General features: G+C 54.8%; 3 protein-coding genes across 3 annotated transcripts; all 3 read left to right on the top strand.

Moving 5' to 3' along the window:
* Nucleotides 1-1,067: 1,067 nt before the first annotated feature.
* On the top strand, nucleotides 1,068-7,589 carry LTHEOB_12239 (Pab1 binding protein; the record flags this gene model as incomplete). The annotated part of the gene is made up of 8 exons (XM_035509084.1): nucleotides 1,068-1,213; nucleotides 1,535-1,742; nucleotides 1,864-2,128; nucleotides 2,185-4,635; nucleotides 4,683-4,722; nucleotides 5,820-6,059; nucleotides 6,114-7,288; nucleotides 7,339-7,589. The coding sequence occupies 8 exons, from the start codon at nucleotides 1,068-1,070 to the stop codon at nucleotides 7,587-7,589; spliced, it is 4,776 nt and encodes a 1,591-aa protein (XP_035365235.1).
* A 1,076-nt stretch (nucleotides 7,590-8,665) lies between these two features.
* Nucleotides 8,666-11,523, top strand: LTHEOB_12238 (C2 calcium-dependent membrane targeting protein; the record flags this gene model as incomplete). The annotated part of the gene is made up of 9 exons (XM_035509083.1): nucleotides 8,666-8,702; nucleotides 8,755-8,793; nucleotides 8,846-8,951; nucleotides 9,007-9,140; nucleotides 9,200-10,676; nucleotides 10,731-10,868; nucleotides 10,919-11,144; nucleotides 11,202-11,371; nucleotides 11,424-11,523. The coding sequence occupies 9 exons, from the start codon at nucleotides 8,666-8,668 to the stop codon at nucleotides 11,521-11,523; spliced, it is 2,427 nt and encodes an 808-aa protein (XP_035365234.1).
* A 3,055-nt stretch (nucleotides 11,524-14,578) lies between these two features.
* On the top strand, nucleotides 14,579-15,321 carry LTHEOB_12237 (GPI anchored serine-threonine rich protein; the record flags this gene model as incomplete). The annotated part of the gene is made up of 4 exons (XM_035509082.1): nucleotides 14,579-14,691; nucleotides 14,740-14,838; nucleotides 14,928-15,008; nucleotides 15,075-15,321. The coding sequence occupies 4 exons, from the start codon at nucleotides 14,579-14,581 to the stop codon at nucleotides 15,319-15,321; spliced, it is 540 nt and encodes a 179-aa protein (XP_035365233.1).
* Between the last annotated feature and the right edge of the window lie 8,157 nt (nucleotides 15,322-23,478).

Raw genomic sequence — 23,478 nt, 5'->3', positions numbered from 1 at the left:
AGCTTAGATGCAGGTGCGAGCGTGCAGCATCTGAGCGTGTCGGGTGCTGATGATGCTTAGCCCAGCGTTCAGGGATCCCGCCGGGCGTTGTCGCTTGGACTCCGCTCCGCGCTGTGCGTTCGTGCTCTTGCGCCACGGCCGCCGAGAGACGGCGGAAAGACAACAGGGCTGACAGCTGAAGTGCTCGAGACGCGTGCAGAGACACCGGGGTGCGGGCGCAGGTGCGGGCGCGGGCGGCTGAGAACAAAGGCAGAGACACACAGGACGTATGTGTCGCGAGGGCGTTTTTGTCGGTGGTTAGCGGCGGCTGCCAATCGTGCTGGGTCCTCCGCCCTCTGCTTTGGGCGTGCGCACATGCGGAGGTGTGGCTACGAAGGAGTGGCTGGGCCGCTTCTGTCATCAGTCACCCGCCTGCACACCGACCGAGCCGGCGCGCGTCCCGCGCTGCACTTGGGGGCGGGCGAGAGCGCTCGCAGCATGCCCGCGCGCAGCGGCTGTTTGCGTGGGCGCCGCGTGCGTGCGTGAGGGCGGTGCGAGGCGTTGCGGAGCGGCCAGCAAGCCCATGCGCCTAGCAGCTCCACCGCCAGCAACGCGACTGCTCTGTGGAACGTCCAGCAGCTGGCGGGCACCCCCAGCCTGCCGCCTCGTCGAGTCGCCTGCGCGCCCCGGCACGGGTTGCACTGACTGCGGCCTCGTTTCTGCGCCTTGCGGTGGTGTGCGGCGGCGCTGCTCGGCCGCAATAGTGATTGAGACTCGAGGGTTCCCGCGGGCAGCCCAGGATCTCCGTTTTAGCGTGAAACCACGCTCGATCCAACAACCTTCAACGGCTCGACACCGGGGCCGTCACCTCACTTGCAGAGGACACCCTTTCCAGGACCTCGCCCAAACACTCTTCCTCCCCCCCGCCGTGCCCGCAGCGGCGACTCCGCTACGTTTCCCTGCCTCCCGCCGTCGCAACCACCGTCCGTTGGCGCTCGCCGGCCAGAGCTCCCCGGCCAGCGGTCCTCTTCCTCCTCCCTGCGTCCCGCCAACGACGCGGCTTCGATTGACCCTCACCCAACCCGACCATGGCGTCCATGAACGCCACGAACGGCAACGCCTCGCCCTCCGTCAGTTCGGGCAGCACTAAGGCACAGCTGAAGACAACAACGAGCGGCAAGGCCATGGACGGCACGCGCAAGCAGACCGCCAGCCCCATTGACGCTTCGCAGAGGTAAGAAGCTCCCCCTCGCCCGTCCGCCGTGCGTGGTCAATGAGCCTCGTTCGTGGCACAATGTGACCGTCTCTCACCCACCAAATCCGCTCTGCGCCTGTGGTTCGATTCGACTCCGCCCGGGCTCGCGGTTACACCGTCGCTGCAGCGATTGGTCTATCTGCGCTCCCGCCTGCATCTCTCTCCTTTATCTCCAATTCCTGCTCACTCGACCACGTCTTTCCACTCGGGCGCTGTCTATTCGCGGGCATCCCTACCCGACCCGCCGTCGCGCCTCTAAGCATTGCCAGCAGTTTAAACTAACGCCTTGCCTCACTACAGGAAAGCGCCCGCTCCCAAGGCTTGGTCCTCAGGAACGAACCCGATCACCCAGCGCCCCAACAATCCGGCATTATCCAACGGCGCAGCCGGCGCGGGCAAAGGTCCTGCTGGAGCTAAAGGCATGGCGGCTCCCTCAAAAGAAGCCTCGGCCTCGGACAACAATAAGCATGCGCACGACCGCATGATCTTCTTAATCAGTAATTTTGTTGTAAGTGCACCTCCTGCGCCAGGCTGCCGCAAGAGAAATGCACTCTGCGGCTTTGCGGCGGCAACGCACTCGTTGTACAATAACGCATTTCACAACGCCCCCGCTAATACCACATCACCAGGGTATGCCCGCGTCCGTCACGCTGAAGAGCGGCGAGCGTTTCTCCGGTATATTCTCGAGCTCTTCCCTCGAGCAGCAGGAGTACCGTTACACTTTCAAGATGGTGAAGCGGCTGCCATCCCTCGGCGGCCAGGTCAACGGTACATCTGAATCTCAGGACGACTACTGCGGTGTTGGCCGAGACTATCGTATGATTTTCGACGTGAAGGATGTTGTCGTACTAAACGTAGAGAATGTCGCCATGGATAAGACGAAGGCCAGAAACGGTAAGCTTTTCCCCGAAGATTCGAGACAACCGTGGTACTGACCCACAAACCTTTAGGTGCGTCCGTCGGCTTCAAGACAGACAGTGACATCTCTGGCCACCTCCAGGCTCGCGAGCGCAATCTCCAACCTTGGGTTCCTAGTGCAGATACCAAGGTCGACATGTCGCTCGGCGATGATTCCGGCGCCGGCTGGGATCAGTTCGAGACCAACGAGCGCTTGTTCGGCGCTACGAGCAACTACGACGAGGACTTATACACTACTAGGATCGATCGCAACGATCCGCGGTACAAGGACCGAGCAGCCAAGGCTGAAAAGCTTGCTAGGGAAATCGAATCCGGCTCCGCGCTGAACGCCCACGTCTTGGAGGAGCGTGGCCAAGTGTCTGTTGACGATAGTGGTTTGGACGAGGAGGAGAAGTACAGTGGTGTCAAACGCGACCTTCCGTCACCCTCGTCGGGTCAGCCCAACAAGTACACTCCCCCCGCAAGGAGAGCACCTACTGCGCAGGCCACCGTTGCAGGGGCGCCAGTCGATCCAGCCATCATATCCTCTCAAATCGCGCGCCCTGACGCTTCCGCTGCCCGCCCGTCCCAGCCCCAGGCTGCGGAATCCAAAGATCAGCAAGCTCCTACCGCGCCGAAATCTGAAGATAGGCAATCTGCGACGACTGCGATTGCGGGAGAGCAAGCAGCTGCAGCAACCAATGCGACAAAACCTGCAGACACGTCCGTCGCAGCGCCTGCCACCGAAGCTAGTAAGAAGCCACCGTCCACACTGCAACAGACCACCTCAGATATGGCAACTCGGAAGCCTGGACGAACTGGACCCAACACTGTTGAGCATGATCTTCTGGACTCTTTCAAGCAATTTTCTGCCAACGAGAAGATGAAGTTGCAGGAGAGGCAGCGTCATGCCGCTAGGCACGACAAGAACGTCAAGCTCAACGACCTCAAGAAGTTTGCCATGAACTTCAACTACAGTGCTCCCATCCCAGATGACTTGATTCCAATCCTAGCCAAGGACCCCAGCAAGCAACAGGAAATCAAGCAGAAGTCCCAGAAGGCTGCCGAGGATCGCAAGTCTTCGGCTGTTTCAGCCACCGAAGCGAAGGCCGCCGTCAACAACACCGATGCCAAGACGCAGCAGAGGGCCTCCGGGCCTGCAGTGCCGCCCTCTATCAATCAGCGTGGCGCAAGGCCGAACCAGGGCCCTTACCCTCAAGCGCCCCGTGGCGACAGAAATGCTCAGAACATTCCGGGTATGCCACCAAGGAATGGCCCGGGAATGCTCAGTCAGCGCCTTGCGATCACTCAGCAGCAACACAAGGCTGGTGTGGGCATGCCTACCATGCCACTGCCAATTCACGACCTGCGCATTCCGCCTTCTGGTCCTGCCGCGCCATCTAGTGGATCACACACGCCGTCTTCAAGCATTTCCACCAGGTTCAATGTAAAGGCGCTCGAGTTCCGGCCCAATCCTGCCGCTAACACGTTTACACCGGGAGGTAACGGTAGTAACGCATCGAGCCCGAGGAAGGAATCTGCTCCGCCTCGTCCGGAGCCACGTAGGGCGCCGACGAGTAGCTTCTTTGGTTCACACAAGCCCACCGCGCCCGCTGAAAGGCCGTCTTTGGCTGACATGTTCAACCCCATCAAGCGTATGAAGAAGGACGTACAGGCGGACAACAAGAGCAAGGAGTACGCAGCCAATGGCGGAATTCCTCAGGCTTATAGGACCCCGCCGATCTGGGACGTCCCGGAACAAAACCGTGACAAGAACTTTACAGACTTGTTTGAGCGTGCTCCTATTACAGTCCAGCCGAACTCAGCTCCTCAAGCTGCTCTTAACAACGTTCACCCTCCGCACCAGCACCAGCTCCCCACTCATCTTCAGCAAGGCGGCCAGGGAATGCCGCAAGTGCACACCCCCCAGCACACGCCTCGCCACCCTCCTGTTCAGCCCCACCATCCAGGCGCCCCGCACTTTGATGGTCATAACATGCAATTCTCAGCGTCGAACTCTTCGATTCACCCCTCCCCTCGTGCAGGCATGCCTCAGTTCATCTACGGCCAAGTACCACAGCATTTGCCCAACTTCCAGCAAGGCGCTATGCCGGCGACCTATGCAATGAGCCCGGCAATGCGTGCAGTACCTGTTGGTCCACAGCCAGGGTTCGTTGCTTCAGGCCCTGTCATGGGCAGCCACCCCATGATGAACCAGCACTCGAACGGCCCTGGAATGTTCCCTGGTCCTCAGATGCCGCAAATGCCTCAGATTCCCCAAATGCAGCAGATGATGCAATCTCCCGGTCCAGGTCAAGCCTACCCTTACCAGCCAGGCATGATGCCTGCACCCCCTGGTGCCAATGGCTTCCCCAGTCCGAGGCCTGGCCCAGCGCCCATGATGGTCCATCAGGGTTCTCAACAGGGGCATGCCCCGCAGCAGTTCATGCCCATGCCCAATGGTGGATATCCAGCTCTGTTCCACCAGATTCAGCCGGGATCAAGTAAGTCTTCATCGCCACGCGACACGAACTGTCTAACCTCGACCCAGTGACACCGATGCGTGGCCCCTACCCACAACCGCATGTCCAGTACGCCTCGAGCCCTCATCAACACCATCAATACCCTCAGCCACACCGCGGAACGCCCAGCGGCGCGTACAGCCAGCCGATGATGCCCCAGCACTCTTTGCCTCCGCAGATGCCTCCTCCTGCCGGACCCGGACAACACGTTCCTGAGGCTGGGGAGAAGGTCGAATGAGCACTTTCTGAGCGCAGGGTGACTGCATTTGCAAAACCTTCTTCTAGCTGATATGGGATGCCTTGGTCCGCGGGAGGCTGGCATTGCTACTTCATCCTATACTTTCTTACAGGCTTCTCCTCATTGCTTGCATTAGCGTGGCTGGGTCTCGTATCGCTTTCTCGGCGATTTGCTGGTACTCAAAAGGGAATTGGCATTTAGCGGTCGGCGTTAATTCTGGCGTCTCACGGTTGCGGTGGTATGCTGACTACGATGGACGAAAGCCCGGTGGTCATGTACGCAGATGATGGACATGCTGCATGTGTCATATTACGGATGCTGGGAACGAATGCTTTCAGCCGTCGGCGAGGGGCGTTGCGGAAGCGGATGGCTTAGGTAGCTCGCCTGGACCTACACGTGCGGGGCTACGCGGCGGAGAACAGCGATGAGTAGGATAGGAGGTGGGGGCTGACCAGGATACCTAAGTCGCTGAGAAGCAGTAGCATGGTGGAAGTTGAGTGAAATGCCAGAATTACAGATGATTGAGCGATGTCACCTTGCCCATGACAAATGACGTATCCCGAACAAAAGAAAACAAATTGCATTCGATGCAGTGCTGTTCCGCTGCCTTTGCCGATGTCGTCCAACGTCAACGATGAAGATTAGATACGGGCGGTCACATCAGCCACAGCGACTTCCTACCTCGGAAGGGGGAGGTGGCTGGCCGGCAGCACTAGGTCCGAAAAAATGTCGGGATCCTGGCCGAAGCATCATCATCTCTTCCACGCGCTCTGAACCCTGTTGTCGTCCACCTTCGCCCAAGCGTCTGGCTGCGCGCACAACCCCCGTACGGCCATACGTTCTGTCAGCAAAATGCGCATATGATGTCGAGTTCCCCTTTTCTTTCCTCCCTGCTAAGGAGGACCGCCGCATCCCCATGGACCTGTAGAACCTGCCTCCGTCAACAACAGCAGTCTCCACAGCCTCTGCGTCAACGCCTCGGCTACGCCACCCAATCCAATGCAAGGACCATACCCCGGCAGAAGAGACGGCGGCGCCTAATTCTTGCTGCAGCTGGCGGCGGTACTGTCGCCGCAGCTGTGGCGGTGAGCGACGATGCGAAGCACGCGGTCACGGCCGTTCGGCGCTCAGGGCGAGTCGTTACTACCCTTTACGTGAACATTCAGGAGTAAGTTGCCTCGATACTCCCGCGCGTGTCTGGCTAACGGCGCCTTGCTCAAAGTTACCGCAAAACGCTCAAGCATGACGCCAACGACCCCGACTACCCCGAGCTGCTCAAAGCGTGCCACAAGCGCTGTGCGGAGAGAACGCTATGGACCCTGGAAAAGAATGGCTCGATATTCATCAAGCTGGGACAACATCTGAGTAGCATGAACTACCTCCTTCCGACCGAGTGGTGCGACACGTTCATTCCGCTGCAAGACAAGTGCCCGGTGTCGTCGTTTGAGTCGGTCGAGGAGATGGTGATGAAGGACACCGGACAGTCTCTCATGGATTACTTTTCCGAGTTTGAAGAGACGCCCATTGGCGCGGCGTCGCTGGCACAAGTCCATCGCGCCGTGGTGAGGGAGACGGGACAGAAGGTAGCGGTCAAGGTGCAGCACCCCGCGCTGGACGAATGGGCCCCGCTCGATTTGGCTCTGACCCGATTCTCTTTTGCTACGCTGAAAAGATGGTTCCCCGAGTACGATCTTACATGGCTTGCCTCGGAGATGGACATTTCGCTTCCGCAAGAGCTGGACTTCCGCAGGGAGGCCGAGAATGCCATGCGGGCCAAGGAATACTTCTCCAATATCAAAGATGCGCCCCTGATCATCCCGGACGTCCTGTGGGCGGAACGTCGCTTTCTGGTCATGGAATACGTCACCGGACATCGGCCGGATGACCTTGAGTACCTTGATTCCCACGGCATCGACCGCGACGAGGTGTCTGCTGCTCTTGCACGTATATTTAACGAGATGATTTTCGGTACCAACGCCCCGCTCCACTGCGATCCTCATGGAGGTAACCTCGCCATACGCCACAACCCCTCCCGATGGGGCAAGGGAAACTTTGACATCATTCTCTACGACCATGGCCTGTATAGAGACATTCCCATGGACATTCGCCGATCGTACGCCAAGCTATGGCTTGCTGTTCTGGACGCGGATGAGGCACGCATGAGAAAATACGCAAAGGAAGTTGCTGGCATACCTGATGAGTATTTCCCTCTGTTCGCAAGCGCCATTACTGGCAGGGACTTCACTGCGGTGAGATCGGGTGTGGGAAAGCCGAGAAACGAGGCCGAGAAGGAGGCTATATCCACTGCTCTGGGTGAGGGAATGCTGCAGCAATTGGTCGATCTACTTGGCAAGGTACCTAGGGTCATACTGCTGATTCTGAAGACCAATGACCTGAGTAAGTTCCCGGGTGCAGAGTAAAGAGTGACAGGACTAACACCACGGCAGCACGATCGCTCGATGAGAATCTCCACACGCGCCAGGGACCGATTCGGACGTTCTTGATTCTTGCTCGCTACGCATCCCGCACGGTTTTTGAAGAGCACATGGAAGCTTTGAGCGGCAGCATCTTGCGGCCGAGGAACCTCTTCCGCTTTTTGCGTGCTTGGCTCTCGTATGTGAGAGTGGACTTGGAACTTAACTTGTATGAGTACTACTTGTCTCTCAGGCGGGTGCTCGGGTTGCATCCGGTGATGTAAATAAAACGCTTGAAGATAACATATTGTGGCGCTGAGAAGCACGCCCAGGACCGGCTTGCATGTGGTGGCGCTGGAGGAAATTTTTTTTCTTGTTTCTGCTAGGTATAGATGACTACGTTTTTTTAGATGCAATGGAAGCGAAGCGCAGGCTCTAGATGCTTATCAACAACTGACTGAGGCGGTTTAAGGGACGCCATGTGGGGCCGAGTGCTGGAACGCTGCTGATGGCTTCAAGACAAAGCATTTCAAAGCGCTGTGGACAGATTTTTATTCGGGTATTGCGGCACGGCAGGAAGCTTCTCCAGGCTGCAGAGGCGGTGATGCACGAATAAGGCACTGCGGGCTGCGGCACCGATAATGGCACAACGGGCTCCCCTCCAATTGTACGCACGAGCAGCGGCGTTGCGTCGAGGGCAGGCGGCTGGGGCCTGAGGAGGATTACATCATGCGCACAGCCTGGGGGAGACGTCAGAAGGCTGTGGAGGAAGAGCCCTGGTCAGGCGAGCGCGGAGTGATTGACGGCGTGTCCCCTGCGCCGCTGCGATCGCTCGCTGTCCATCGTATCCATCGTGCCTGTCCGTTGAGGTGCGCCGCTCTCGCTCGCTCCCGTCGCTCGTGCAGGACCGCCGGCCGGATTGATCGCATTAGTCGTAGGGATCCTTGCGCCTGTAAGCGCGCCCCGCCGCCGCCGCCGCCCAAAGCAAAGACCCAGTGCTGCCGGCGGACAGACTCGACACCTCAAAGATAGAATTGCACCACGCCTCCCACCCACGCAACCGCCCCCGACCGCTGCTCGCCGCCATCCTGGCCACGCAACCCGCCAACGTACGCCCGCCCGATCCTGCTCTGCTGAACGGTGCTGCCACAGCGCCCGCGGGCCGACGCCTGGCCCTTCCGCCGCCGTCGAGAGCTGCACAGCCCCCGGCTATCCTTGACACCGTCCTGCGCTCAACACGCGCTGACATAACCGCTGCGGCGCGCCCCAAGCCAGCTCCCTGAGAGCCCTCTGACGACAGTTCCCTCTCTACGTAAAACACCGCTCGCGGCACGGCCAGAGGTCACCCCAAGAGCGCGCCATGGAGCAGCCCGCCCAGCCCAACCTGCGCGTTACCAGTCAGTTCACCCCGCAGCATGCCATAGCTCCCGTAGCTGACCCGTCTTGCAGTCATCGCCGCCGATGGCCTGTACAAACGCGATGTCTTCAGTAAGCCGCCCGCCTCCCGCTGCCCAGCGCCCCGCTATTGACCACTCCTCAGGGTTCCCCGATCCCTTCGCGGTGGCAACGATAAATGGCGAGCAGACGCGCACCACCAGCGTCATAAAGAAGACCCTGAACCCGTACTGGAACGAGAGCTTCGACATGTAAGACGCGCGCCCCGGTTCCCTGACTCAGGCTGTCGTCGCTGACCCGCCGCAGGCGAGCAACCGAAGATAGCATTCTCGCCGTCCAGATATTCGACCAGAAGAAGTTCAAGAAGAAGGACCAGGGCTTCTTGGGCGTTATCAATGTTCGCATCGGCACCGCCATAGACCTGGATGCCGGCGGCGACGGTAAGCTAGACTGGTGGCCCATGCCACGCCGGTTTCAGCTCTAACAAATGCTACCGCAGAGATGTTGACACGCGACCTCAAGAAGTCAAACGACAACATGGTCGTGCACGGCAAGCTGATTCTAAATTTATCCACCAACCTGTCGCAGCCCATCAACCAGCCTAATGGTCCCCGGCCTTCCTCGGTTTCCGCGCATTCGTCCGTCAACGGTCTGCCTGCTACGAACAACCCCACTACCCCTCTGAGTGCCGGCCCGTCGAACTCTTTGCACCCCGATATGTATCCCGGAAACCGTCCCGGTGCTGCTGGTGCGTCTGCAGCCCGGCCAAACCAGCCTGCCCCAGCCGGAGGTCCGCCCAATGGAAATGGTGCCAGCAATACACAAAGAAACGCGGGATACAGTGCTTTTGAAGATGCCCAGGGCCGTCTGCCTGCAGGCTGGGAGCGTCGGGAGGACCATCTGGGACGCACGTACTACGTCGATCATAACACGAGGCAAACGACATGGATCCGGCCGGCCTCCAACGTCAACGAAGCACAGCAGAGGACTCAGATGGAGGCGCAGACGCAGCAAGAGCGGACGAGGCACCAGAACCGTATGCTTCCCGAAGACCGCACCGGTGCCAACTCTCCTACACTTTCCGAACGTCAGCCCTCGCCAGGATCTACTCCATCCGCAAGCGCAGTTTCCATGATGGCTACCGGAGCTACCACGGCTGGCACCGGCGAGCTGCCTTCTGGTTGGGAGATGAGACATACGCCTGAGGGACGGGCGTATTTCGTCGACCATAACACCCGGACCACTACCTGGGTTGATCCTCGTCGCCAGCAGTATATCCGCATGTACGGCCAGAATGCTCAGAACGGCACCATTCAGCAGCAGCCTGTGTCGCAATTGGGACCATTGCCCAGCGGATGGGAAATGCGCTTGACCAACACCGCCCGTGTCTACTTCGTTGACCACAACACCAAGACGACCACCTGGGACGATCCTAGATTACCGTCGTCCCTTGACCAGAATGTGCCACAGTACAAGCGTGACTTCAGAAGGAAGCTGATCTACTTCCGCTCCCAGCCCGCGCTTCGCATTGTATCTGGCCAGTGTCACGTAAAGGTCCGCAGAAGTCACATCTTCGAGGATTCGTACCACGAGGTCATGAGACAAAGCGCTGGCGATCTGAAGAAGCGTCTCATGATCAAGTTCGATGGCGAAGATGGTCTGGATTACGGCGGTCTATCCAGAGAATTCTTCTTCTTGCTGTCCCACGAGATGTTCAACCCATTCTACTGTTTGTTCGAGTACTCGGCGCACGACAACTACACGCTCCAGATCAACCCGCACTCCGGGATTAACCCCGAGCATTTGAACTACTTCAAGTTCATTGGCCGTGTTGTGGGTTTGGCCATTTTCCACCGCCGATTCCTGGACGCTTTCTTCATCAGTGCTTTCTACAAGATGATTCTGAAGAAGAAGATCACCCTCCAGGATATGGAGGGTGTGGATGCCGATTTCCACAGGAACCTTCAATGGACAATGTAAGTGGTTCATCACTCTACAATTGTAGATTTGCATTGTTAACGAGATTCCAGGGATAACGACATTGACGGCGTGCTTGACCTCACTTTCTCTACTGACGACGAGCGGTTTGGCGAGACTGTGACGATCGACTTAAAGCCTGGCGGCCAAGATATTGAGGTGACGAATGAGAACAAGAGAGAATATGTTGAGTAAGTGGAATTGATGCAAGGAATGTCGGGCCACAAGCTGACTCGGCCAGGCTCATTACGGAATGGCGTATCCAGAAGCGCGTGGAGGAGCAGTTCAATGCCTTCATCGCTGGATTCCACGAGCTGATCCCAGCGGATCTGATTACAGTCTTCGATGAGCGCGAGTTGGAGCTACTCATTGGAGGAATTGCAGATATCGATGTGGACGATTGGAAGAAGCACACCGATTACCGTGGCTACACCGAGAGCGATGAGGTCATTCAGAATTTCTGGAAGGTAAGAATGATCGCCTGTCTGGGTATGCCTGAACAGAAAGCTAAAACGCAATTTTAGTGTATCCGGAGTTGGGATGCTGAGCAGAAGTCGCGTCTGCTCCAGTTCGCTACTGGTACATCTCGTATTCCCGTCAACGGCTTCAAGGATCTTCAGGGCAGCGATGGTCCAAGGAGATTTACGATTGAGAAGGCGGGTGAGATCACGCAGTTGCCCAAGTCGCACACTTGGTAAGTAATTTGCTTTGTTGTAATTGGTCATGGTTTGCTAATGACAATATAGTTTCAACCGTCTCGATCTCCCGCCTTACAAGACGTACGAGGCGCTCAACCAGAAGCTCACGATTGCTGTCGAGGAGACTGTCGGTTTTGGACAAGAGTAATCGTGCAGGCTTGCTCGAGGTATGCAATGCACCTGAAGACTTGTCGCGGAGGAACCCCGAGATTGGCGTATACCCTGCTTCTTTGCCGTCGTCCGGACATTTCTTCAACTCACACATTCAACATTGTTCATCCATCCGTCCATCCTCAGGGCCCCATCTCGCGATCTTTTGTATAAAAAGAAAGAACGCTTTTCCATCGTGTACAGACCCAGGCGCAATACGCGGAGGCCAGGAATATCCGAATTGTTTCTCTTCTTGATACTTGACAAGCCCTCGCCACGATGACAGACAGCATGGGGAACAGATCAATAAGATGAGAAAGGCAGAGTGCGCAGCAGCGTCTTGGGGTGAGCTTGGAGGGGGGGAGAGACAGAGGCTGGATCCTCTTCATTAGCTTTTGAGAACGGCGAGGGAGAGGGGCCCGGTTTAAAACTTGGACGAAATCCTGGGACAACGGGTGAACGGATGGGGAGAGGAGGCAAGAGGGAGGGGGAAGGGAAGGGAAAATCATCTTTTTTTTCATCGTCATTTTTGGGCTGCTTTTTGTGGGAAACCTCGTCTGTTGTAATACATCGCTCCCGGCCCATTGGGGAATTAGTCGGAGAGAAAGGATATCGATCGTTGGTTATTTCTTTTAAAGACATCTGTTTTTTTTTTTTTCCCTTAGTCCTTCGCAATGATCATGGGGGCTGCGTCTCTTCTTCCCGCCCCTTTTCTTTCAAAGTTCCATTGGTGGTTGTCGTCTGTTGCTTCGTACATTTTTGCTTCTTACTTTTTGCTGCTCTCCTTCTGATTTTCCCTGGGTGAAATGTGGATGACCAATCTCTTTCCTTTATTTCACACTCTTTTGCTATCTTTCTCTTTCACGATTCTCTTCTACTTACGTGAAACTAACAGCCAATGACTACAGCATAGGAAGAAATGAACTCTTCCGAGCGAGAGTCGAGCGAGATGGGCAAGACGGAATGATGTGAGTGGAAGGGAGGGGAAAAAAAAAGAACAAAAAATGTGGGCGATGTTGAAAGAAAGGAGAATAGAAACGTATGATGGGATTCGGCGGGGAAGCAAAGGATGAAAGAAGAGAAACCGGCTGATAGGAGTGGAGGAACAGTGTCTTTTTATTTCCTTTTGTTCTGCTTTGTTTATTTATGGTGGTCTCTTGTTTTGGCTGTCGATTGCGGTCGGCGCTATGCTGGGGTATAGTATTTCCATAGTTTGCTCGAGTGCTTGAATTTGGCCATTCATGGCTTTCTGCGTGCGACATTTGCGTTTGCGATGCATACATTATTTGGCTGTCCATCCATCGTGTCTTTGTGGCTTTTTTTTTCTTTCTCCTTCACTTTCCTGTTGGTTTCGACGGACAAGATTATGGGCCTCGGGCTGTATGCACTTTGCAAGGTGAGAAAAAAGATTGTTTTTTTTTTAGCTACGGCATTGCAGTGACGTAGATGATTCTGCAGGTGAGAGCGATGGGAAAGTGGAAGAGATTGCAGGTAGAGAATGAGATATATTTATGCAGGATGTTATTCTGGTCTTCGCAGTTAGCAGCTAGATGGTTAATAGACGTTATTTTTCTCCCTCTTAACTCCAAGGCAAGTTATAGTAGCGGCGAAAGCCGGGCTCGGCTGGGCTATATGTGGCTTCTCTGAATGGTCATGATAGTATAGGTAAGGGTTGGGTTGTCTGATATAATAGGCAACGGGTGGGGAGATACCACGGGACGGACCGCGGGGCGAACAGTGTACGGGGTGGTGGGCAGTTTTCGGTCGGTATGCCGAGGGTCGGGTCGATCAGCAATGCCTTTGAGTTTATGCGCTAGATCAGGTTTGTGATAGATTGCGTCAAGAGCCAGGTTAGGGCAGGCGGAATGGAGCGCCGAGGTTGTGAATAGATTATGCCGGGTGGGCCAATCTCCACCGGCGTGTTGACTTGGAGCAGTGAAGTACTTGAACCGGAAGCGGAGGGGGGTTGGGTACAGCATAAGCATTTATGCACGCCACGGGAGGTGTATGTACGACATACATGTCACATATTGCTGCCGATCTCTACTCTGCGGAAGGACGGGTTCGCTCCAGGCGAGGCGGAGAACAAGGGTAGATGCGGAGAGCTAGCTGACCGGGGGAATGTTCTGCGCTATTCCACGGTTCGTTGCAAGGAGAGCCGAGCGGAGGATGCAGCCAGAAGGCATTGCGGGCGGCCAAGCGAGTGTTGCGGGTGGAGGACCGGGCGATGGGGCGCCGTGCGGTAGCTGCGCAGCCATCAATCCTTAACGACCAACCGCTGGCTCCATTCCTGCAGCACCTGTGCTCGCTCTTTCTTGATCGGATGACCGTGCGGGGAAGGCAGCCGACTCGCTCGTTCGATCTGCAGCAATACGATTGGCAAGTATTCGCTAGGCTGACAGCGTGGCCGGGAGCGGTCGAGGCGGATATGCGGCTCTTTTTTGGCGTGGCGGGCGAGAGGGTGCTGGGGCCCAAGAGAAGGTCATGGATGATGCGGGCGCGGGCTAGCGCGGACCGGGGCGGCATGTTTGAGAAAGAGCGAGCCAGCTGAGCACCACTAACGGGCGCGTCTCTCCGCTCTGTTTTCATCGCTGTTTCTCGGGCGCTGACACGACACGAACACGACGCGGTCGCCACCCAGGCGGCAGAGGGCCGTGTGGTCGTTCGTGTGTGGCTAAGAATATCCACCGCGATGCAGGGACGGCAGCTATACAAGGCGCTCCATGCGGCTAGCCCGCGCCCAGATTGGCCCGGTAAACTCAACGAGAGGCTGCGGCATATGCACGGATACAGACAACACGAAGTATCCCGCCCATGTGATGGTGCTGCTCCCTGGCACGCCCGTCGTTCCACTAGCTGCTGTCATATCCATTTAGTCGCCCTCCCCCCAGCGCCCTGATTCCTCTTCCCAACCTCTGCTCAACCCTGAAGCACGCCCATCCACTCGCTCTGGGCCCCAATTGATTCAAAAGACCCCATTCCGCCTCAACAAACAATAAACATCCTTTAATACATTCCACCGCTCCCAACTCCGACCTCCACCGACCACCACAATGCGTTTCACCGTCGCTGCCGCTCTCCTCGCCTCGGCCGGCTTCGCTGCCGCCCAGAGCTCCACCTCGTCGGCCGCCAGCTCGACGTCGACCTCGGACTGCGCTGCCGCCAAGTAAGTCCCCCGTTGGGCTCGACATTTACCACCTGCTGACCGCCACAGCATCGTCGACGCCTGCGTCTCCGGCTACCAGCCCCGTACTGAGGCCTGCGGCGGCAACGACTGGGAGTGCCTGTGTGCCGCCTACACTGATCTCGCGACGTAAGTTTAACACTCAACCGAGCTATCCGGGAATGGGCGAAGGCCACGAGACGAAACTTTAACTAACGAAACAACCTTGTTTTTTCCAGCTGCTACAACAACTGCCCCAACGACCCCCGCAAGTCGTCCGTCCAGAACCAGGTGACCCAGTTCTGCAACGCTGCCAAGGCGTAAGTCTGCCTCCGACGAAGCCGTGTGGACCCGCTTGACTGACATGTGAGATTTCCCGCAAACAGCAACAGCTCCACCTCCAAGTCCTCTTCGGGCACTGCTACCTCGACCGCGACCAGCACCGGCAGCACCTCTGCCACCGGCACCGCCGCCTCGGCCTCGGGCTCCTCGACCTCGAGCAACTACGACTCGCTGTCGGGCGAGACCAGCTCCGCCTCGTCGAGCGCTTCGGCCACCGGCGCCGCCGCTCCCATCCACGTCCCCGCCGGCGGCGCCCTCGGCCTCGCCCTGGGTCTCGCCGCCATGCTGTAAAAGTATGCATGTCAGAGCGCATCTAGTTTCCAGTAGTCATTGATGGCGAAGCTCGAGTGATCACACACAAAACGGAACGAATTTGGGAGGGTCGTAATGCATAATGCTTTGGGTCGGGTGTCTCTCTCTCTTCTAGCCTGTATATTTTCCTGATCTATTGGGGGTGGGGAATGACAAAAGGCTTCGTGCTCGATGCATCTAATCAAAAGTGTTGACATCATTGTTCATCTATCTTGCTTGCACTGCTCTCCCTACTTCCTGTTCCCAAAGGAAAGAAAGGGTTGTACCTAATATCACTGCTTCATCTCATGCTTGGGCGGGTAATTTCTCACTCCATTACGTGATGGCATTCGCTCTCAGCATTGTTGTCTTGTGGAATGCTTCGTTGCTACAGCAGGACCGGAACGCTCCTTTGCCACAAGTGAGACCCGTGCCAGATCACCACTCACCTTTTGTTTTTCTGAAACATTTCGCAGAGAAATATTACCGGAGCCGGGAAGAGTTTCAACTTCATCGCCGTAACATCAATGGGTAAACCCCCTCAACCATCCCACACATCTCAATCTCAGGCAAGAAACAAAGCGCATGAAACTGCAAAGGCCCGAGAATGCGGTTCTTCCGTGCCTTCAGCCGAGTTTACCGAGGAATTGGACGACTCGCAGGGATTTTCGTGCAACCGTCGGGTGAAGGTGAGGGAGGGTGCGAGAAGAGCCAGGCTCGGGTCGGGTCGGATATCGTTTTCAAAGTTACACTTTCTGTGAAACGTCGGGTTGGCGAGACGAAAGGTTGGTGAATCAGCACTTTTTTTGTTAGGCTGGTGTGTTTGGGCGGCGCTTGCATCTTTGTCTTGGGTGTGCGTTGCATGGTTGGAGAGGGGAAATCGCCCCGCTCCTGTGAGACTTCGGGAGAAAAATGCACTTCTGGAAACGGGGTCTTGCAGATTCTTTCCTGTGGAGCTGTTTCAGATTAGTTGAGATGCATTTTGGATGCCGCTCTCTTACACATCATTAACCTGGTTCAGGGTCTTGCTATCTGACCGTGGATCGTCAGTGTGAGATGGTATCCGGTAGATGAATATGCCGGTTTCGCTTTCCCCGTGGCCACTCTGTACAATTAATGCTACTGTGTAGAAGGAGCCAGTGAGCGTTGAGCTTGCAAATCAAGACAGTCATGAGGACAAAATTTTATCCTTCGATATCAAAGTGTTGGCACACTAGTGTGTGCTGTACATGGAATATCATACGCCATAATATTCTTCGGATTTCCGACTACTTCAAGATCTTAAGCTACTTCAATAAGCTAGCCGGATTACAAATATAGATCTGGTGTGTTTTTTCTACATCGATCGATGCCCTTCACGCAAAAATCCGCCCATATCTTGGACTACACTGACCGTTATTGAGTGATCATACATATTACTAAGAATGTTTGAAAGTTAATGACACATCAGCACCTATTTATCAATCACTCATCCGTATCGGCATCTTGTGATGACGAATCAAATTTACCTCAACGCAAACTTTACTTAGACCGGTTATACCCTTAAAGACTGGAAAATCAAGCCGGGCACAAGCAAACTTCCAGTAGATCTCTGGCAAACAAGCCAGCAATCAGTCAACCAGGTCAGTAAAAGACCGGTAGATAGCTGGTCACAACCACTATGCGATCTTCTCAATCAAAGTAATACTGGGGGCATCGGCGCTCCCAGAGATGAGAAGGGTTGCGGGTGCCATCGATTGTATCATTTGTATCTAATTCTCTCACATTGTGCACATCGGGTGAGAAGCGTTCCGGACATCCGTCACGCATATGACGCAATTGTACCCAGTGCCATCTGCACAAGCCAGTCCATGAGGTCCAGTCATTCTCAGGAGCAGAGTTCATGCAAGAGAGTTCCATGGGCGCGCTGTAAATCTGCATTCTTCTCTCCAGACATTGAATCCGTTTCCCAATTTCGACATCGACCACTGCCCAGCTAGCAAATACCTTGTCAACGTGCTGTTATTTTATTTATGAGATCCATGGCAGATTGGCCCAACAGTCCCGAAAGCAAGCATATATCCGGCGAGAATCGTAGAAAGGCATCATTCTAGACGATACGATATGAAAATTGCATTCTTATTAAAAGATATCTAGTCAAATGGGAAGTCCGGGGCCCCGCACAAAATGTTTGGCGCTCTGAAGCCGAGCTAGACGGCGCCCAAGAGCTCGTCCAGGATTATGACGCACTCCACCCGCTGCCCGAAGGAGACCCCCGCGTCGGGGTCATCGCGCAGCCGCTGCTGGATAATGCGGACTTTTTTGCAAATTGCCTGAGGGAAGTCGGACTACCAATTATCTCCCACCCTGCGGAGCAATCGTTCACGGACCAGATTAGCACAGACAGATTCCACCACACTCACATGATCTTGCCAGACAGGCGGGTTGGTGCCCCGTGGTGAGAAAGAAGGCCACGTTACAGTATTTAGCCTTTCAACGGGTTCGTTACGGGCCCTCAACAGTCTCGAGCGACTTCATTGATCCGAGTCTTTTGGCAACGTCATTCGATAGCGACGTTAGCAACCAGCCGAACGACATCGCAACGCGTGGAAGGCCCGAGACTCCAGCTACTTCCAGCAACACAGCACGAGAGCGCACAGCCAGTGAGATGATCAAGCCACTTGTAACTACACCAAAAGCACCATCTAGCTTCAAGCCGACGTACTCGACGCCGGAATCTCGGCTACGGGAGGCTACGCACCCAGACCCTGGACCTTCCAGAAACTGTGTGTCTTATATGAAATGGTTCATTACCGGGGATCGGGTACTTGGTTTGTACCGGAGCGCGGCAATGGCTGTAGCGCCGCCCTTGTGTGTTCTAATGCTCCTCCCGATTGGCTTCCAAGGAATAAGCGGTGGTCTGCGCTGGATCTTGACGATTTAAAAGCCAAAGCTCCTATAGGCTAGAAATTGAATAAGAGCTTTAGTGAGGCAACACGTCTGCAAAACGGCAGATGTGAATCGTCTGCCGCAAAAGCGGTATGGCTTCACATATGCGAAAGTGCCCGCGAGGATATGCACGAAGAGTACCCGCGGTAGCGTTCAAAGAAGATCCTTATGCGATCATTTAACGTACCACTGAAGTATAATCAGCCGCTACTTCTAAGGTGTCTATTTGCAGGGCATTCTCCACAAAGGTCGATAGCTACGGGGAGGTATTTTATAGCCAACCAAATGAGATCTGATTTCTGTAGCTCATTTCCAAAATATTGAAAATTTAAATAGCACTCGCTAAAGATGGATAGCTTACCGTGCAGGCTAACAGCTTTGTAAAGAGGCCGCCGACCTAATTAAAACATTTTCCTTTCCTTAGTAATTTAGTAGGTTAGGCAGCCTGCTTAGTAACTCCGGTAGAGCTCGATGCTTTCTATTTCCTTTGGCTAACGTCCCGATGTTCTTATAGAGAGGTGATTGAGGAAAGTTATCGCTGTCTCAACCCGGCTTCTCTAGACTCTAAATAGTAAACGGGCCTCAGTAATTACCTTCTATCAGTCTCTACTTCGAATAATCGACTAAACCTAGAAATATATTCAGTTGTCTTGCTAGCCTTGTTGATTCCATCAACATGTTCTTGCTGAGTTAGGTATTATTCTAATCGCCGACTAATTGCCCTATTATCTTTAGACGGGCTTCGTTACTTAGAGCAGTTTCTAGGGTAACCGCCTTAGGCCGGTCGGCTTGAGATATTCTGCTGTCGAACTACTCACCTGTCTTAAGCTGGCGTATTATACTTGCCTAGGCGTTAAGTAAGGCGAGTTTACGTTCCGGCTGCTTGATATCTTTTTTAGAGTCGAATTCCCGCTCGAATTGCTTTAGAGATGTAGTATATATATTGCCTACCTCGACGATTTTACGTCTGGTTTCAGCAGTAGTGTTCTTTAAATTCTCTGTTGACTCTATGCCAGTCCCTCTCGCCAGATCTGCGAGGAGTTGTGGGAACCGATCTATTATCGTCTCTTTCGCCGTCCTATAAGGAGTGCCTGAAATAAGAGCGGGTTTAGCTCGTGCTATACTCGTCAACTAATGCCCGCAACCCGAATTCGCGTTGGGGTGGGTATGAAATTCGTTGATGACGATGCGACTGCAACGCATGGTCTCTGTTCCTGCGATTTTCTGGACATTGCCAATTATTACGCCGGCTATCGTAAGAATGCTATAGCGAGGGGGGTCCGTTGCGTCATTTTCCTGAAGCTCATTTTGAGATCCCCATCAGCAAGCGAAGACCTGCCTTCAGATCAACGAGTTTGTTGACTTGCGTAAGCCACTGTCCACTGTTCGACGGATGGACGTAGAGCAGGAATGTGCAGCAAGAGTATTCTTCATCAAACCTCTCTCCCCAACTCTTTGCCGAGCTTCCGCTGACCCAGCAACATTCAAAACCGGGTCCGGTATCTTTCTTGGGATATTGCTGTCGGTCGATTCTTTGGAGAGGTAGCGACCATCAAGACACCTCAGGCGCTCTTTACACCCACAGGACAGCTTCAACGTCGCATCCAAGTTCTTCTTGACCACATAGTTACATCAACAGCAGATGTTCTATAATACCGCGGCTTCTTCGTCGTTGTAAGTTGAACTTAGAAATGCTACCTTTGAGAATGATGCGGTTTACAGACACTCCTATCTGTATTTAAACACTTCACCATATCTGACCGTAAGGCCATCTATTTCGCATAGAACAATTCCTTGCGGATACACCGCTTTGTCTTCGAGCGGCTAGAGTAGTGGCAGAGATAACTTTAGGAGTTGGTGCTACACGTGTCTCGTGTTAGTCCACGTAAAGTTTATCATTTTAAAACTTCTCAAATTAAGACTAGAGCCGCGGCTTGTGTAATTTGAGCGTCAGGATACGTTCCTTAGCAATAATGGATAAGGTCTATGTGTTCAGTATCCGCGTTGGCTAGGGATCAGCCAGTCAAGTCCTAACACGGATCTCATTCCCATCAGGACACCTGTAGCTACATTTCATATTTTTTGTTATTTACATGTATTGCTTGGCCTATCATTGCCAATACAGCCTCAATCAGTAAAGTGGCCTGCCAAAGTAGAGACGGAGACAGTGATGAATTTGGTTACGTCCGCATGAGGCATGACGGAGGTAAAATGTGCTAAGAATATATAACATGGATAACAGAAGGCAGCAAATGAAAGATAACGGTATTACTAGGAGTTCTTACAGTATTTCCTTGACAAGAGGGATTCCAAAAGTTACAAGTCATTAGCAGCTCACTAGCTATTTTGCCATTAGTCGAAGCACTCGAGGGAATCTCCGCTGAGAGATCTGCTGTAAACTATCGGCATCTCCCTCAGGTCAAACAAGGGCAGTGGGCGTTTACTCTAGCTTAATTCTAGGTAAAAAACATCTGCCTAAAGCTAGATAAGCTTCAAAGGGTGTGTAGTCGCAGAATCCCGGCCATGGTCAAATCGCTGCACGCGTAGTCATCACTTAGCCTTCAACCAAAACCAGCTCTCGTCATTCTCGGTCAGCATCTCAGCTTTCAACAGAATTCAAAGAATTCGAGACAGCCACGGACGCCAAGCCGCGCGGCCTCGAGACATGACCGGCGCGAAGTGAAGCGGGCACACTGCGCTGCTCCACCATCCGCACCATTCGGCAGCCACAAAAAGCTACCTGTTAAGCCCCGAAGCAAAATGCTTACGAGCCCGGACCGATTGGGCTCGTGCAAACTCTGCTCCATCGCATGTTTCACGCAAGCAATGGCGCAAGTAGTGCGGCCGCCAAGACACGGTATGGCAGTCGGGGAGGCCCAGCCCACGTCCGCTCCGTCCGTCCCGCTTGCCTCCCAGACTTCCCGTCCCTTCAGAGAGGGATGACTATGAAGAAAAGTCATTGCCGGTCAGGGTGCGTCGGCGGCCACAACATTTTGAGGATGCAAAGAGAGACGGTTCAGGATTAGCATGCGTAGCTGGATGAACTGACTTTTGCCTGGTCTATGCCCTCAGCCAGACGGCACCAAAATGGTGACTACTGTGTGCCGATCCCGCCATCATGGCTACGACAGAGCGCGTGGTTTGACCGATGCGGGTCTCCGAGTCACGGCGTACAGAATGAGGTCGAGCAAAGGGGCGGTACAACGCTCGGATGCATTCACGATGCATTGGGCAAGGTGTCTGGTCTATACCGTTGGTTAAGTCGTCAAGTAGTGCATCTCTCTATGCAGCGAACCGTCGTCGGTCATCGGAGACGGGGGTCGAGGTAGCTAAATTCTTCGGCCGAAGGGTCAGGAATGCCGTCTACGAGGTCGCCACCAGAAGCATCCGCTTCCGCGGCTGCCGGAGGCCTTGCGTGATGTTGACGCAGAGCGTGGAACGCATGCCGGCCAACCACAATATGATGATGCACAGCCATTGCGCAGCCACTGCGAACCCCTGGTAGGCGTCAGCGGCAGCACCGTTGTTTGAACGAAGAAGTGTCATTGTGGTAAGATGCACTAAGAGCGGCAATCATCATCCCGCCAACCCCGCCGAAGGAATGAGCTTGGATTGCGGCCTCGTCTACCTCGCTCTCCCGTCGTCAGCGGCTTGCGCGCACCAAGCATCAGAGCCAGAACGCCACCCATGCGCACTCGCCAGGTGCGCGGCGGCTTGTTGCAGCAAAGCAAGGCCACAACGTGCTACTCGAAGGCATGCATATCGCGTGCATGCAAGCGCCCTGTAAAAGGTCCGTTCCTAACCGGCTGCATAGCCGCCAGGGAAACGATTGGATTCTCTCCGTTTGTGAAGGACCGACGATGCAGAGCGGGCTTTGGCAAAATACAACAGGGCAGAATGCTCTAAACCCCTTCGTACGAAGAGTGCAGGGAGCCCAAACGTCCCGTTCCCCGCCAAGGTCGGGAGCCCACTACTGTAGACTACCGGATGTAGGGCCCCCCAATACCGTGTCGCTGCCCCCTTCTTCTCTGTCATCCCTAATCGCCTTCCCTTTCGTCTCTTCATTGGTCTCTCGCGACTACCCCTCCAACCAACAAGAAACACCCCAGATAGACGAGCGTCAGGCTAGTCTTTCAAGCACGAGGCAAGCGAAACGTGCCACCAGTATAAAATCTCCGGTCTGGAGTAACTTGCATGCACTAAACACCCCCGCACTCGTTCCTTACCACGTTCAGACTCACCTGCATTAGTGGCTACCGGCTATCAGTCCAGCCCCCGGAGATTCTTCAAGGGAGGAGGGTGGGGTGGAACTGTTCGTCGTGCATCCGCCGCTGATTATTCCGATCTCCTGTGCTTCCTATCCAGACGTTATGCGCCGCCTCCGACAGGGGCGCTTCTCGTCTCCCGCCTTGGTTCTTGTGGGCGTGAGAGACGTTGCCGATCAATAGCACCCCCCTGCTCCGATCTTTGCCTCTCTCTCGTGTGCTACCTGATCGCAGCATAAGATAATGCCATCATAAAGGTCCGCCGCCGCCGCCACCACGGCGGTGAGGTGAGCAAGCAACAGCACTCAGCACTCTGTCGAGCATAGAGAAGAAAGTCCAGATCAGTGGCCGAGCCTTGAAGAAAGCGAATCGTGCCCACACCTGATGTATCTGGGACAAGGCAGACATCTGACTGTTTCGGCCGATCGTTGACACCAACTCTTTCGTACGCTTACGCGCGTGTTAAAGCCACATGCCACTGCAATACCGATCGTGACCCACTTCCCGTGTTCCCTTTGCTCCATTCCCTCTCGGAGCCTTCGCTGCACGAGCCGTCGCGCGAGTAGTCGAAAAACGGAGGGGTCGATCCGGCCCCCAAGAGTTCTAGAACCCTGGAGAACCCGGCCTCGGTTCTGGCCCCTTGCATGCAATGCAACGATTCACACAGAAGGCGAAAGTGAACGAAGCTTCTCCTGAAAGGAGGAAGAGGGAAGATGACTTTTCCGTACTTCTGTACAGTAAGACCTAGTAGACCTTGAGCGGGCGTGCAGAGCAAGTGATACAAGCAAGCATCCGCGCCCTACTCTATGCTGCCGTAAGCTTTCGCGGCAAGAGCGGAGCAGAAAGAAAAAAACAAAAGGCCACTTGCTTCCCTACCGTGAGCCGCATCGGTAGCTGGTGATAGTACCGAACAACAGACGGCCGGTCGAAAAAAAAAGGAAAAAGAAATCCCAACGTTTGATCG

This window comes from Lasiodiplodia theobromae (genome assembly GCF_012971845.1).
Source record: "Lasiodiplodia theobromae strain AM2As chromosome Unknown scaffold_59, whole genome shotgun sequence".
Classification (NCBI taxonomy): domain Eukaryota; kingdom Fungi; phylum Ascomycota; class Dothideomycetes; order Botryosphaeriales; family Botryosphaeriaceae; genus Lasiodiplodia; species Lasiodiplodia theobromae.
Note: the sequence above shows the minus strand (reverse complement) of the source record. Positions and strands in the feature narration are given on the sequence as shown.